Below are 14,633 nucleotides of genomic sequence, written 5' to 3'. Positions count from 1 at the left end.
TTTGTAATTTTTCAGGTAGACGATCGATGTTTTACGGAAAATAAAATAATTTTTAAGTTGTACAAAAAATTAGGTTTAATTTTTTCTAACTTTACTGTCACGAGAATGCAGCAAACTCGCAATTATATTGTGCAAGCACGCGAGAACCCTACAAAGTCTTGGTACAATAATCGCAATGAAATTCTATAAACCTTGGTGTAAACAATCAACTCGTATCAACACAACAATAAACGGCGAATAAATATTGAATATTTTGTATAATTCCAACTAAATCTACAAAATAAAAACGCAAATTCATTCCACAATTCAGGAGAAACGTTCTAAGTTTATAAGCTATTAAAATCCTTTATTAATATCAGTGATTTACCCATTCCATGGCTAACCAGTACGGATCGATTCGCAATCTCATGAAGCAAACCTGTAACAAAAATGTTGGTAGCAAAATTAACATTTTTAAATGGAGCCAAGAGATGGATTTGCTAGCATTCGGCACTGAGAAGGGTGAAGTTTTTCTACATCGATTAAAATGGCAAAAAGTGTGGCAACTGAACCCACCGGAAGATGGGTTAAAAGTACGGGGCATAGCGTGGCGACCGTGTGAGAAATTCATCGCAATCGGTAATATTCCGTGCACGAACGGTGTAAAATATTTGCTGCTGCAATGATTACATGCAATTCATTACAGGCTACAGCAATGGCACAGTGCTTCTGGTTGATTTGGAAACGAAGGAAGAAATCTACAACTTCTCTATTAAGACGGATATTACGTGCCTGTGCTGGACAGACAATACGGATGAAATGGCTTGCGATGATGTCAGTTACAGTTCGGTGGTAAGTGTAGCTAACAGTTCGATATTAAGTGTTTTTGGTCACTACAGTGCAATTGTTTTTAGACTAGTCACACCAAGTATCTGCCCGAGCTACCGGTACTCAGTTCACTGTCCTCATCAGCGAAACCACTTAATCCGAATCGTAGCAGTTACTGCTCGAAGCACATCCTAAGCATTCTTCTCATCGGTACGACGACCGGTCTCGTATACATCTCTGCGCTGGGCATGCTGCCTTGTGGTAGTATCGATGTATTCGGTTCGCTTGGACTTCCTTCTTCTTCGTCTGCATGCATTCGTGAAATCAAGATGAGCCACGATTTTAAGCAACTGATCGTGGGGATTGAACAAAACGAAACACTCAATGTGGTCGTGCTGGAAAACGATGTACTGCACAAAAATGCTCCTGCAGTTCTTAATCTAGCCTTAAAGTACGCACAAATACTCAACACTATGTCGTACATGAGCGAAACAATCGATTGTATCATTGAGGCATGGGAAACGGTACTGCTCGAGATGGACAACAAGCTGACAAACTACGCAAAAGATCAACCGGATGGTTCGATATCGGCCGACTTTCTCGAACTGCTCATGTTTGGCACGGCTTCACCCTCGCTAGAACAGTTCCTGCTACGAGATCTCACCGAAAAGGGTCTTCGCAAGCTGGGCTACAGTATCGAGCTGAGCTATGTCACAATCCAGCGTTTGGTTGTGAAACCCCTCTACGCAGCAATCCATGCCGCGTTCTATCATCTGAACACGCTCGATGGGATGCTTCGTAATCGGTTCTACTACGGTGCGCTAATGCGCGATATGGCCACAGCTACGGAAGTGCAGCGAAGTTGCGGCGCCCTCCAAATCAAGGCTCACGAACTGCAACAAACGATCGATGCGTCGAAGCGCGACTTTAAAATATTCTTCCGCTGGCTGTACGTCGTAATAGTGCGCGTGATGGACGAATCGTTGCAAGAAAACCATCCCACAATCACGCAGAGGGAGATTCACTATCTGGCCCAATTTTTAAGCAACTTTGATCCGGCCACCCAAAACCCGCCTGCCGACGACAGCCGGGGAACAATTGAATCTCGTCGGAAATTCAATCTCGAACGAGTGGGACAGTATCTGGAAGACAAACCACTGATCCGTCCGATGTCAAAGGATGACGAGAATGGATGGAAGCAGTTGCTGGAACAAAATGAATGCTTGCGAAATTGCGATGCTATCTATCCGCACTACGAGAGCATGTCCTTGATTCAGCAGCAAAAGCTTTTAAGGACTAACATCGATCAACTGTTCGATCAACCGGGTAAGGTTGTTGGAACAGACTTCAAGCAGAAGAATTTGCTTACGATTCAAACTTCAACGGCCTCTTCCGGTGCGAATGTGGTCTCATTTGCATTCATCTCTCATTCACGGGACCACTTGACGCTGCTGGCAATTCTTCAATCGAACCGCAGTTTGCTGCTGGTGGAATGTTTTAACGATGGAGGCCTTAAGGCTGTGCGGCTGCACTTTGAAGAGAAACCATACTTTGATCAGCGGTTTGATATGTTCGGTACGCTTACCTTCCAGCACGTGGAATTTTATGATGAGGAAATACTTTCACTTCTGTTGCGCGCTCAAACATCAAACGACGAGCGAGCGGCGAATTGTTACTTCCTTCAGCTTAATCTTGGCCCTGTACGTGAGTTTTTGGCTACGGTAGAAACGCGAAGCTACATGCAAACACTTACGGAGGATGCTGCCGGTTGTGCTGCCATTAACGTGTACACGCTTATCGACGAAAGTTCGCTGAAGTTGCTGGAAAGTAGCGATGGTCATAAAATCGCCGTCTCCGGCAAGCGCAACGTGGTAGCTTTACTGTCCGAATCGATGAAAAACGTTCGAATCTACGATATGGATGGACAGAATGAGGAGGATGATATACTCGACACATCATCGCAGATTAACAGCAGCCTTGAAAATAGCCAAGAATCAGTTCAAACGTGAACACCGTTATTTGCGAAAAATAAAACAGATGGAAGAAAGTTGATCAAGCGTTGAAGTGGTGAAGGAAACGAAAGAATAGATTGAAAAAGGCGTTGGTAAACAAGGAATATCAGTATGATACATTTACTAAGGAAAACACTTCACATAAACAGTTTGATAAGTGGTTGATCTGTCGTTTATTATTATGCTGTTCTGTGTACAAAACGACCGCAAACGCCTAATTACCAATCATCCATCAGGATGAGACGCAAACAACCACCATCCTCCTGCAGAATTCTGCACTTACAACCGACGTCCACGACGACCACCCTTGCGGCGAGTGGAGTCGGATGGGATGGGCGTCACATCCTCGATGCGACCGATCTTCATCGATGAACGAGCCAGCGCGCGAAGGGCCGACTGTGCACCCGGTCCGGGTGTCTTCGTACGATTACCACCGGTTGCACGCAGCTTGATGTGCAGTGCCGTAATGCCAAGCGATTTACACTTTTCGGCTACATCCTGGGCAGCCAACATTGCCGCATACGGTGAAGCTTCGTCACGATCGGCCTTCACCTTCATACCACCGGTCACCCGGGAGATGGTTTCCTTCCCGGACAGATCCGTCACATGCACGAAGGTATCGTTGAAGCTAGCGTAGATGTGTGCCACGCCGAACACGATCTCACCATCGCGTACTTGGGGTCCAAGCGAGACTTGGACTTCTTCTTTCACTACTTTGTTTTTACGGGATGGAGCCATAGCAGAACGATGCTAATCGAATACCCAGCGCAAACGTGTGTTTTTCTTGAAAATCGCAACAGTGCAGCGAACGTTGATGTTGTTCGATTAGATGGAGGCGGAAAAAGGAAAGAATTTTATTTTCATCATGCTTTGGTTTGTTTGGCCGGTTGTCAAATTTGACGGCGCGTAATGTCACCCCATTAGGTTGCGTACGTGCCGGAGCCGTGTATTAACCTTGGGATGAAATAATACAAATTTTTCAATTTCATTTGTTTTATCCAGCACGTTCGCATGTGATATTAACCAAAAAATTAATAATATTCCGCAGCAAGACCTATTTTTATATTTTGTTAATAAATTTCCTTTTATTTAAATGACGATTGGCACCGGCACGCTTCTACAAAGCATTTGAGACTACTTCTTCGCCTTGATAGACACACTCTCCCGCAATCCATGTAGATTGCACATTCAAATTATCATCCAGCAGCACAAAATCAGCATCCGCGCCGTAGTCCAGCGTTCCCTTGCGCTTCTCAATCGCAATACACCGAGCAGGATGAAGAGATGCGGCTTCCAATGCGTATTCAATAGTGCAATCTAAAAAGGGTAGAGAACAAGTGCATGAATTATACACAACATACCAAATAATTTCACGCGAGTCTTCTTCGTACTGGAAGCCTTTTTGAAGAAACGGATACACTCATCCATCGGTGCAATGCTACCGCACAGTGTGTTTGTTCCGGCGACATACGCTCGCCCAGCTCGAATTTCGATCTCCATCTGCCCGATACGATGGCGTCCTTCGGCTAGTCCCATAGCCGAAATGGCATCCGTCACCAGGATCAATCCGGCCGGATGCGTTTTGTATGCGATACGCAATGCTGCCGGATGCGTATGGACACCATCGGAAATTATGCCAAAGTACACGAGCGCATCGTGTGGAATGTTATCGGTTGTCAGCAACCCCACCAGGCCCGGATCGCGATGATGAAACTGTGCGGATGCAGTGCAAGATGATAACGGTGAAAATAAATTCAAACTCGATTATTCAAGCGTGTAGAATAGTACCGGTAGCATTGCGTTGAATAGGTGCGTGATAAGCCTTGCACCGTGCTGTACCGCAATCTCGCCATCGCTCAGATTAGCCATCGAGTGGCCAACTGAAACCGTGATTCCATTGTTGCTCAGTTCCTGTATTACTTCCGTAGCACCGGCCTTCTCCGGTGCGAGCGTTATTATCTGCACGTTGTCCATCGAACCGTAAACATCACGCACCGTCACGATACCCTTTCAAATGGAAGAATGAAATGGTTTGTAGGGTCGATTTGCCCATTCATCCGGCATCATCTTACCTGGTCAAACTCTTTGATACATTCCGGTGGATGAGCTCCTTTTTTGTTGGTGTTAATAAACGGACCCTCCACGTGGCAACCCAACACGGTAGCTCCATGTCGTCCGCCAGCAGTGCGCGGAATACGAGGTAGAACTGAATGATACGTTTCTGATGGCGAAGTAACCAGCGTCGGACAAAACGATGTGACACCATGAGCTAACAGGCCTTTGGCCACCTTCAGCACGCCTTCCTCGACGGTTTCAACATCAAACGAAAAGTCCACCCCATATCCACCTGGAATGTAAAGCCACGTAAAACTGTTTATTTCAACACAAAGCGTCCCGCCGCACTAGCAAAAAGGAAACAAACGAATTTAAATTACCGTTAATCTGTAGATCGATAAATCCGGGTGCAACGATACAGCCGTGACAATCGATCTGTTCGTCCGCCTGTAACTTTTCGTCGAAGAATACTTTCTCCGGATCGATGATCTTGCCACCGCGCACCCAAACATCGTCCTGCACCAGCCGATGATTGCGTAGTACGCGACAGTTTCGAAACTGGGTCAGTTTCTTATCCGTTTCCGACAGGGTTACGGTAGTGGCCGATGACATGGCGTTCAAACAAACAAACTCTACGCTTCACCGTACGAACAAAACTATACCAACGTATCACAGCGGTCAAGATCACATTAATTGAGGGCAATTTATTTGCCAAAGGGATGCAATATTTTTCGGCACAATCGTCTTCGATCGGTTCCAATGCTCAACTGACTCAATGGAATGAAACACTACAGAGCACACAAGAAGCGATCGTCACAGAACGGGCGACCTTCTAGCGCGCTGTAAACGCAAACTAAAGATCCTTCGACGGCGAACGAGTGCTGGTAACTGAATGCGATAACCATTTTCGCGTGATATGCTGTCTTTATAAAAACTGCGCTCGTCCAAGGACAAACGATGCGAGGTGCAGTTCTGTTTCCCTATGGTTGTGACGCTTCCATATTCCCCTTCCTATGCGAAGAATCTTCTCGCTCTGTACATCTGATCTGGATTTGGGATTTAGTCTCTTTTTTGTTGTTGTTGGTCAGATAACAACAGGCTTAGCTTATCATTTCACGGCTGATCGTACCACCCGCTAAACCGCACACTGATCTGCGATTTGTGGTGATTTGATTGATGTTGCTTTATGGTTTTATGTTTTGCCAACGGTTTAAACTGATAACGTGCGTATGGCCTAATAACGACCGCAAAGATGATCGTGTTTAGAAATCTTATCTACATTTCTTGTGGTTCGGTTTGTTTTGATGAAACATGTTATACACGGGATGACACACACACTACAAGACACAATTCTGACAAGGTAACAAAATAGTGGCTGCGTACGGATGGCTGCGTTCGCCTTATTCAAAAATCTTCAAAAGAAAATGTATAATCTTATTTCACATTTTTTGAATAATAAAAACAAATATACCCTTTTTCGTATTCGCGGAAGAAAAAGAAATAAGCAATTTATTCACATATCTGCTGAAGTTAGCGTTACCGTTTCCTCCTCGCTACTATCGACCTCTACAGCCTCGCCTTGCATTGGGCGGGAAAGTAAAGTTTTCTTCTTGCGCTTCAAACCAGCTTTGGATCGCTTTTTGCCCGACTTCTCCTTTACCTCCATCAGTTCCTCTTCCGTTATCCATTGGTTGCTAATAACTTTAGTGTTCGGTATCAGTACGGCCGCACTTTCACCGATCTTTACAACTTCATCTACAGCCATCGGTTCATCCGGTTCATTGTTTGCCTCAGTGGAAGCTTCACCGACTGTTTCCATTGCGTCGTCCAGTTCCTCCTCATAATCAGAATCCGTTCGTTCTTGTCCGGCAACTTTCAGCTTGAACCGCTTCAAACGTACCTGTATTCTGTCCTGGGCGTGTACCGTCGTCTCGTTACGCTCGATTCCTTCGGCAAATCCGACCGGCAAACCCTTTTCACGATCGTCGCTATCCTTCTGGATGGCGGCTTTGATCTTTTCTACCACCAACCGGGCCCGTTTGCTTGCCTTCGCCGATGTACGCAACAGTAGATTGGAACTCGTGAGCGTTGAGCCACCGAGATGCAACCCACAAAGTTCGCCGTACGAGTTGATGCCGAAAACCATTTTCGCTTCACCGACACGCTCCTCCAGGTAGGTGGGATCTGCGACGGCTATTTTGCCCTGGTTGAAAATACCGTAGCTCACGCATATCGGATAATGGAAAAGCGTCACCTTGATTGGATCCTTCTCCTCCATGGTGTGTACGATCACGTTCTCACCGTCGACCGTGATGTCCGGTCGCTTGAAGTGTGCCAGTGCTGTCAGGGCAGCTATCGAACAGCAATCTATCGTGTTGCCTTCGTGATTCAGCACGGTCACGTCTACACGCAGCGTCCAAACCTTTTCCTCAGACACCAAACATAGCGATTCCAGGTCGACGCAACCCGAATCTTTCAATGCACGCTCCAAAATGCGATTCAATTGTACGCATTCGTCTGACTGACGGCCTCCGTCAAAGTGTGGCGCTGCCATTGGTCCCAGCTCGACGTTTACGAACAGCATACCCTCGTTAGGACGGGTTGCTTTTGGTTCCACCACCTCACAAGTGACCCGTGCCAGTGCACGGGTTTCTCCCAGGATCACATGCACCAGACCCCATTCGCTGCCGAAGCATATCCGCAGCTTGCGGAATTCATCCAGTGTTCGACCATCGATGCGCTGGACGAAGAAAGAAAAGTTTTCAAACAAAGGGCCAAAGTGGCGGCTACCTGTTGTACTTACGATCGATTCGAGAATAGCCTTTTGTACGAAAGATTTTTCATTATTTGTTAAAATTCGTTCCTTCATTGTGCCGGCGTTAACAATGGGCGATATATTTACAAACAACACCAGCTCTCAACGTGCTTGTGACATTTCGAGTTTGACATGTTTAGTTACACCACATGCACGAATTACACCACACAACAACTTCAGCCGTCATTTAGAAATGTTCTTTGCATCAGTAGTGCGCGGATTGAGAAAAGTGCTTCAATTTATGTGCATTATTGTGATGAATGTAAAATCTTAAGTGCATGGTTTTATGCATTTTATGTGCGCCTCCAAAACCGTTGAAAGCAGCTTCTGAAACGGTATTATTCTGCCCTAAAAGAGGGCGCATCTCGAACGGATGACATTTGTCTTGGAAGCGACCTTACAAAGGCTGCGAAATCTTGTTTACGTTTGTAACTGGAGTAGCGACAATATCGGCGGGGAAAGTTTTGAATACTTCGACAACGAACAAATTGGTAATAATAACATTTGAGTAATCATGATATTTGGCTAAAATGTAATAATTCAAGCAATTGTTTTTCCAGTTCTCTAATCACATCGCCCGCAATGTCGCACACATTGAACGTACAATGGATCTCGGAGGACGGAGATGAAATCCAAGTAAAGGAGGAAGATGTTGTTTACGAGGATATCGAATATATTGAAGAATATTCGCTCGATGAACCAAACACATCCGAGGGTGCCATTTCGGCGAATGAAGAAAACAACGAATTTGTGACAAAAATTGAAACCATCGATAGTGCGGTGGATGTGCTACAGAATGCCGTATGGTCTATCCAACCCCCAGCACGGACCGGTACAATGGGACGCAAACTGGCACATCCACGTTCCGTTCCGATTGGTTTGGCAAAGTCAGCGAAAGGATTTGCCGAATGTTTGTCGCTTTTTCTCGATGCTGACGTGATCGCCATGATCACCGAATACACCAACGAACAGATAAAGGCTGAACAGGCCAATTACGCCCGCGAGCGTGATGCAAATTTGACAGACGAAACGGAAATTAGAGCCTTGCTGGGTATCCTGTTTATTGCCGGAACGGTGCGCGATGGACGAGAAAACATTGAGTATCTGTTCGACAGTAAAATGGGCACCGGTTTAGAAGCCGTCTATCTCACCATGAGCTCACTCAGGTACCACTTTCTTATTCGGAACGTACGCTTCGATGATCCGTCAGCGGCATTAGACGAAACGGAAGGCGATAAGCTAGCACCGATAAGAGAGGTTTACGAACGAATTGTAAGCAATTGCCAGAAATATGTCCGACCCGGTCGTTTCCTTATGTTGGATGAGCAGACGGTACAGTTTAAAGGGAAATGTGATTTCCGCCAATTTCTCATGAACGTCCCGGGGAGGTCAGGATTTAAATTTCATCTTTTAGCGGACTGTGAAACATCGTACGTAAGCAATTTGGAGATGTGTGTACCTGACAATCGCAATCCGTACAATTTAAGCTATGCATCGATCGATGTTGCTATGCGATTGACGGAACCGATACAGGGCAAACAGAAAACGGTCATACTCGGTCCAACATTTACGTCGCCCGAGCTAATCAAGAAGCTACACGAGAGCCGAACGATGGTAATAGGTGAGGTGAAGAAATCGTATCCAGACATTCCGAAAGCATTCGCCTCGAACAAGGGACGTCCGGAGCATAGCACGCTGGCTGCATATCACGACACAGTGACACTCGTATCGTACGTCACTAGACGGAAAGAACTGACGTTGCTCATGTCCTCGTTCACAGAGGCCGATCCCGAAGAGAGCGAAGAGTCTGATGAAAATCAAAAACAAAACCAACACTTTCAGCTGGTAGAGCTTTACAATCGGAACAAAGCCACCGTACATAGTATCCAGCAGATGTGCACCATGTATGACGTTGTGCGAAGCACACGCCGATGGCCAATGGTTGTGTTTTTCAACCTGATGAACTTGAGCGCAATCAATGCGTGGTGTATCTATCAGTTAAACAATCCAGGGGAGAGCAAAATAAGCCGTCGAGATTTCTTGGTCAACATGTCACTCGAGCTGCTACGCCCACAGGCTCGGAGGCGCTTGGACAACAAAACGATTGCACGTACATTGAAACAGCGTATAGCCACGTTTCTAGGGCTTAACCGGGAAGAGTACGAAACCGTACCGGTGTTCGAAAATCGGCCAGATTCGCGGGGCCGTTGCTACTTGTGCAGCAGGGCACGCAATAAAAGCACCCGCATGTCGTGCCATAATTGTGGCAAATTCACCTGCAACGCACATTGTGCACATTTGTGTCGTACGTGCTATATGGAGGATGGTGCGGAAGAACAGTAAATAAAGCGAGGCGGGAACTAACTGCTATTTCCATTCCAACACGTTGTACAAATTATTTCCAAAGGCTTTAGACGGTTCATCTTTTTCTTAGTGTATCGATGTACTAGGTCAAGCTTGTCATAACAGGCTTACAAGACTTAATTTCATCACGTATCCGGATGGTTAGTCTTATGATACGAAGGAACGATTCTAATGAGATTTAGTATCAGTCCTGCGAAGCGGGGACTAACTGCTATTTCCATTCCAAACGTTGTACAAATTATTTCCAAAGGCTTTAGACGATTCATCTTTTTCTTAGGGTATCGATGTACTCAAGGTCAAGCTTGCCATAACATCCTTACAAGACTTAATTTCATCACGTATCCCGATTGTTAGTCTTATGATACGAAGAAACGATTCTAATGAGATTTAGTATCAGTCCTGTCGTGTGTTATACCGGCAACCACAACAAAAACGATGAAAAGAACATGGTAATAAATATAAAGTATTGGTTCAATATTAGTATTGAACATGTATTTTATGCACTGTACATAAGGGAAAATTCGAAACGAACTTAAAATCGATAAAGCTTTGTTTCACCAAAGTTCAAATCGTATCAGAAGTACGTACTGTGGATAACGATCATGAAGAAATGCCAACGATCAGATTTGTTTGATTGCTTCCAACTGATCACTCGAAGCTGATCCAGTGAAAAGTTAGCCGCATTTATTTACATACCAATTTGTAAAATTTTACCCAATTTTCATAATGGCTTGTAAGCGTATCAAAATATTAATCACATCCTAATGTGACCTCCTGCGTGTGCAATAATACTTTCATCATCGTGTTGCACCTGCTTCCCGACCCAGAGTAGGCCATGGTGAATTACGAAGGAAACTAATTTTTAGATCGACAAATCTGCCTCGCAAGCAGATCGCTTGCATGGGCGAAGGAAAGGGATGCGTGGAAACATTGGAAGAATTTATGATCATCGTAACGGTGCAGTAGCGAACACAACTATACAGCATCTCCTTACAAACGATCTGTAAAATGGAGTAAAATTAAATTTTATTTTATTTTCTCTTTCTGTCCGTACTGCTTTGGCGGGCGTATAATTAGATCACATTCAGAATTTAACAAATTTGCTAAATTCACCAGACGTTTGATCGGAACGCTTGAGGATCGACGCTGCATATTGACGTAGCTGCACAGAATTGTACAATGGAATTCATAATCATGATTAAGCATATATAATTTAACGGTGATCATTTTGTCTTTATCAAAATCTTTATCACTATTTGAAAGAAATCTGAAATGTTGTCACAATTTCAATTATGTCGGGTTTGAATTGTTCTGGATCGAGTTAAACTACTCTTGATTCATTGTAAAAAATTTAAAATCCTCCAATTTGGTCTATGAAACCATCATTTCCTGCCGTTTCCTTCCATTTCCATTGGCCTAGCAAACACCTGCGTTTCCTGCCTTTCGAGTTCTCTTCTTTCGCAGCTACTCGATCTCCGGTTCTGCCGATCGCAATTTTACAATTTTTGAAATTTTGAACCTTCTTCTCCAGAAATGTAAACACATCCGACAGCCGAACCGAAACACATCGGTGAGGTCCATTATTTACTTAGAAGGTGTTCCTTTGCCCTTTTTTCCTCCTCTCACAACTCTACCAAACGGAACAAAGTTTCACCTCGATATGTGTTGGTGATCATTTCCATCGGTGATCGTGATCGGTGTGTCTGTTGCGTACGCGGTGGTTTGTTACGGGCAAATCGCATCGAAATGGTTCCCCTACTCCCCTTTTTCCCACTTCCGCAGGCTTTGCCATTAAGCACAACACCTAAAAAAAAAAATCTTGCCTGCGCACGCGCGCTTGGCCATCGTTTTGCTTCGCTTCATTCCTGCACGGTGACTAACCGTACCGCATTCGTGCACGGTTCTATATTTATCGAATTAAATAATACACACGCGACCGTACGATGCCATCGAACGCAATGGAATATGGCCGGTGCGTGATACATGTGTGCGTGACGCTAGATGTGTGCGGCGCACCCGATACAGGAAACTAGGAGAAAAGGGCACACCGGCAAGAGTGCTGATGATGTACAAAAATAAACCTACCAAATTCGCTGTCGGTTCTGCAGTACCCGCGGAGTGGTGTTTAAAAAATCATACACACGCATACGCACAAACGAAGAAAATTTTGTTCGTCTAAATGAAAAAGTAGAAAAGCAACAAAAGAAAAAAATAATTTCTAATAGCAAATAATCCCAAGATACATCTCTCACCTGACATCTCTTGCATCTGCGGCCAAGTGGATTTGTGCGATGTGTGAACAATGGTAGTCTGCGGATGCAAAATGACATGCATGAACGAATTCTCGAATCTCGTATCGGAGTATTAGCTACACCAGTTAAGGTTGAGTATGATAATTTATTATCATCCATTTTATGGTTGAATCAACTAGCATTCGTTTATGTTTATTACAACTGGGTCGTGTGCTTGCTGGTTAATGTACACTAAATTATTTTTCTCACAGCTTCTTTTTATTTAACTTAATTTATCTTTATAAACTTTTTGCTTCATCAACGATCGAGAGATCGATATTCCGACCTTTTTTAAGTATGTCGCTGCCAGGTGCTTTCCTAAGCACGAGTCCAGATTATAAGGAGAGTTTTATGATTTATCGTGAATTTATATCATTGATTAAAAATACTGTTCAACAGTTATTCGCTTATTTTATTCACCAAAAACATTCCATTCTTCTACGTTGAAAATTTCCCCAAATGCAATGGAGACGCCTGGTGCTCCGTGATGTCATCGTTAATCGAACGACTAAACCGAACGCTGTATTGTCCTTTCGGAACGTTTACACCGATCCATTATAGATCGGATTTCTTGTACTATTTTGTGCAGCTAAAAATACATTCCGTGTCCTGTTGTATGTATTTTCTTTCCCCCTCCTTCCCAGTCCGGTGTCATGATTTCCCACCGTCATCTATGACCTTCTTATCCACAAGTTTGTCAACTGTTTGGAGTCAAACTGGTACACACGGTCGTGTTGGGAAGGAGTTTCTTTCACAGTATATTCATATCTTTCCGAACTTTTTTTTTGCTTCTTATACATGATAAGTTACCAGTATGTTCCACAGAAAACAGTGGCCAATCTCATCGTTTAGACGGAAACATTCATGAAACAGTGAGCGCTCCACAATAGACGAATGGTACGGTGGGTGTAAATAGCGAAGAAAATGTGGCAAATAAGCATTTCCTTTGGACGGCGCAAGTATGAGACAGCGCGCTGAGGTAGGAGAATTTTCGGCTAGCAGCAAAACTCTTTCAGCGGCTTTAAATCATGCGTGTGTGGGCAGCACAAACCAGTGTACGATTGGTTGGAAGTATAATCGTTTTTTTAACCAGCCTGGTACACCAGCAACTATCGTATTGTACATATTTGTTGCGTGCGTGTGAAACACGTTTATCAACGTTCAGCAAAATGGTAACGAATGTAACGCGCCAGTTGCGTAGTTGTCTGGAAAAATCTAGAGGTTTTTTGTGCTCTGTTTAATATTGGAAATGTAATTCAAAGGAATATGTTGTTTATAACTGCCATGTAACGCCTACACGACTTAAAGAAGCATTTTAAAATGAAAAAGAATAGAAGAAAAATTATCTGCTATTATTTTTTACATTAAATTTTTATTTATTTATTAATTTTTCTAAAAGATCCCCATCAAATTTAGTGCTTGAATTAATAAAATAAAATAAAATTTAAATAAGTCAGCCAGAACAAAAATTGTAAAATATTTACATATATTAGTCGATGCATAATAGACTTAAAAAATAAATTTATTGATCCATGAATTTATTTTTCGTTTATTTTACAATAAATAAAAGCTATTAATTATTTTTTTACCGTACAATAAACTCTACAAATAATTTCTGAAGAAAAAACGCTGTTTTTAAACTTTACAGCGTGTACTTGCTCCTTTAATTCAACCACAACTTCGACCATTACCATATGATCAGCGAAGAAGTTGTTTTTGCACGAACTCTCATGAAATGGACCATTGACACATTTTGACAAACGGATCAAAACCGTTTTCCCGATGCCCCAAACAGCCCGAAACCATTCGCAAAAGGGGGCGAAATGGTATCGCTTCGATTGCCAGGTCTGGCCCCATTTCTACGTGACGATTTGTCGTGTTCAACCAGCATGTGAGTAGTAGCAAAAAAAAACCGGTGGGTGTAATAACCAAAAAACCACACAAGAAACCTAAAAATAGGTCGCATAAATAGCATCCGCAGCCAAACAAATGGGTAATTTAAAGCAGGAATGTAGCTGCAAGTACGGTGGCCAGTGCTACGCTGAACAGTGCTTTTGTCTTTTGTGTAGAGAATAAAAAAACAATAGTTAAAATGAAAGAATTTCTGCAAAGCTACTGGCTACTGCTCGCATGCCGTATAGCCGTAGATCGAGCGATCAAGTTAGATTGTGTTTAGTTTTTAAATGAAAAACTCGGCACAAAATAAAACTGCATTAAAATCGCATCCCAACCTTTATTGCTTGCAACTAAATGGCCGTGGATATTGCTCCCCCCACAGGTATACCCATA

At 43.6% G+C, this 14,633-nt stretch overlaps 5 protein-coding genes across 6 annotated transcripts; 2 read left to right on the top strand and 3 right to left on the bottom strand.

The window, feature by feature from the left end:
- Positions 1-191: 191 nt before the first annotated feature.
- LOC125765299 (anaphase-promoting complex subunit 4) lies at positions 192-2,857 on the top strand. Its single transcript, XM_049430272.1, has 3 exons — positions 192-618; positions 686-831; positions 894-2,857. The coding sequence occupies exons 1-3, from the start codon at positions 375-377 to the stop codon at positions 2,814-2,816; spliced, it is 2,313 nt and encodes a 770-aa protein (XP_049286229.1). The 5' UTR covers positions 192-374; the 3' UTR covers positions 2,817-2,857.
- Positions 2,858-2,961: 104 nt separating this feature from the next.
- On the bottom strand, positions 2,962-3,692 carry LOC125765349 (40S ribosomal protein S14a). Its single transcript, XM_049430373.1, has one exon. It carries the CDS (start codon positions 3,555-3,557, stop codon positions 3,099-3,101), a length of 459 nt encoding a protein of 152 aa, XP_049286330.1. The 5' UTR covers positions 3,558-3,692; the 3' UTR covers positions 2,962-3,098.
- A 72-nt stretch (positions 3,693-3,764) lies between these two features.
- Positions 3,765-6,235, bottom strand: LOC125765323 (N-acetylglucosamine-6-phosphate deacetylase). The gene is made up of 5 exons (XM_049430336.1): positions 5,255-6,235; positions 4,892-5,166; positions 4,608-4,826; positions 4,211-4,532; positions 3,765-4,136 (listed from the first exon to the last, which is right to left on the bottom strand). Exons 1-5 carry the CDS (start codon positions 5,484-5,486, stop codon positions 3,937-3,939), a joined length of 1,248 nt encoding a protein of 415 aa, XP_049286293.1. The 5' UTR covers positions 5,487-6,235; the 3' UTR covers positions 3,765-3,936.
- Positions 6,236-6,356: 121 nt separating this feature from the next.
- Positions 6,357-7,817, bottom strand: LOC125765321 (uncharacterized). Its single transcript, XM_049430334.1, has 2 exons — positions 7,678-7,817; positions 6,357-7,614 (listed from the first exon to the last, which is right to left on the bottom strand). Exons 1-2 carry the CDS (start codon positions 7,741-7,743, stop codon positions 6,388-6,390), a joined length of 1,293 nt encoding a protein of 430 aa, XP_049286291.1. The 5' UTR covers positions 7,744-7,817; the 3' UTR covers positions 6,357-6,387.
- A 26-nt stretch (positions 7,818-7,843) lies between these two features.
- Positions 7,844-10,482, top strand: LOC125765306 (uncharacterized). 2 transcript variants are annotated; one of them, XM_049430300.1, is made up of 2 exons: positions 7,844-8,180; positions 8,235-10,482. In XM_049430300.1, exon 2 carries the CDS (start codon positions 8,272-8,274, stop codon positions 10,030-10,032), a length of 1,761 nt encoding a protein of 586 aa, XP_049286257.1. In that variant the 5' UTR covers positions 7,844-8,180; positions 8,235-8,271; the 3' UTR covers positions 10,033-10,482. The 2 variants fall into 2 exon arrangements, with proteins under 2 accessions (XP_049286257.1, XP_049286255.1); XM_049430298.1 differs by having other exon boundaries at positions 7,845-8,180; positions 8,250-10,166.
- The last annotated feature ends 4,151 nt before the right edge of the window (positions 10,483-14,633 follow it).

The sequence above is a fragment of the Anopheles funestus genome, chromosome 2RL, assembly GCF_943734845.2.
Source record: "Anopheles funestus chromosome 2RL, idAnoFuneDA-416_04, whole genome shotgun sequence".
Taxonomy (NCBI): Eukaryota; Metazoa; Arthropoda; class Insecta; order Diptera; family Culicidae; genus Anopheles; species Anopheles funestus.
This window is presented reverse-complemented; position numbering and strand designations above follow the sequence as displayed.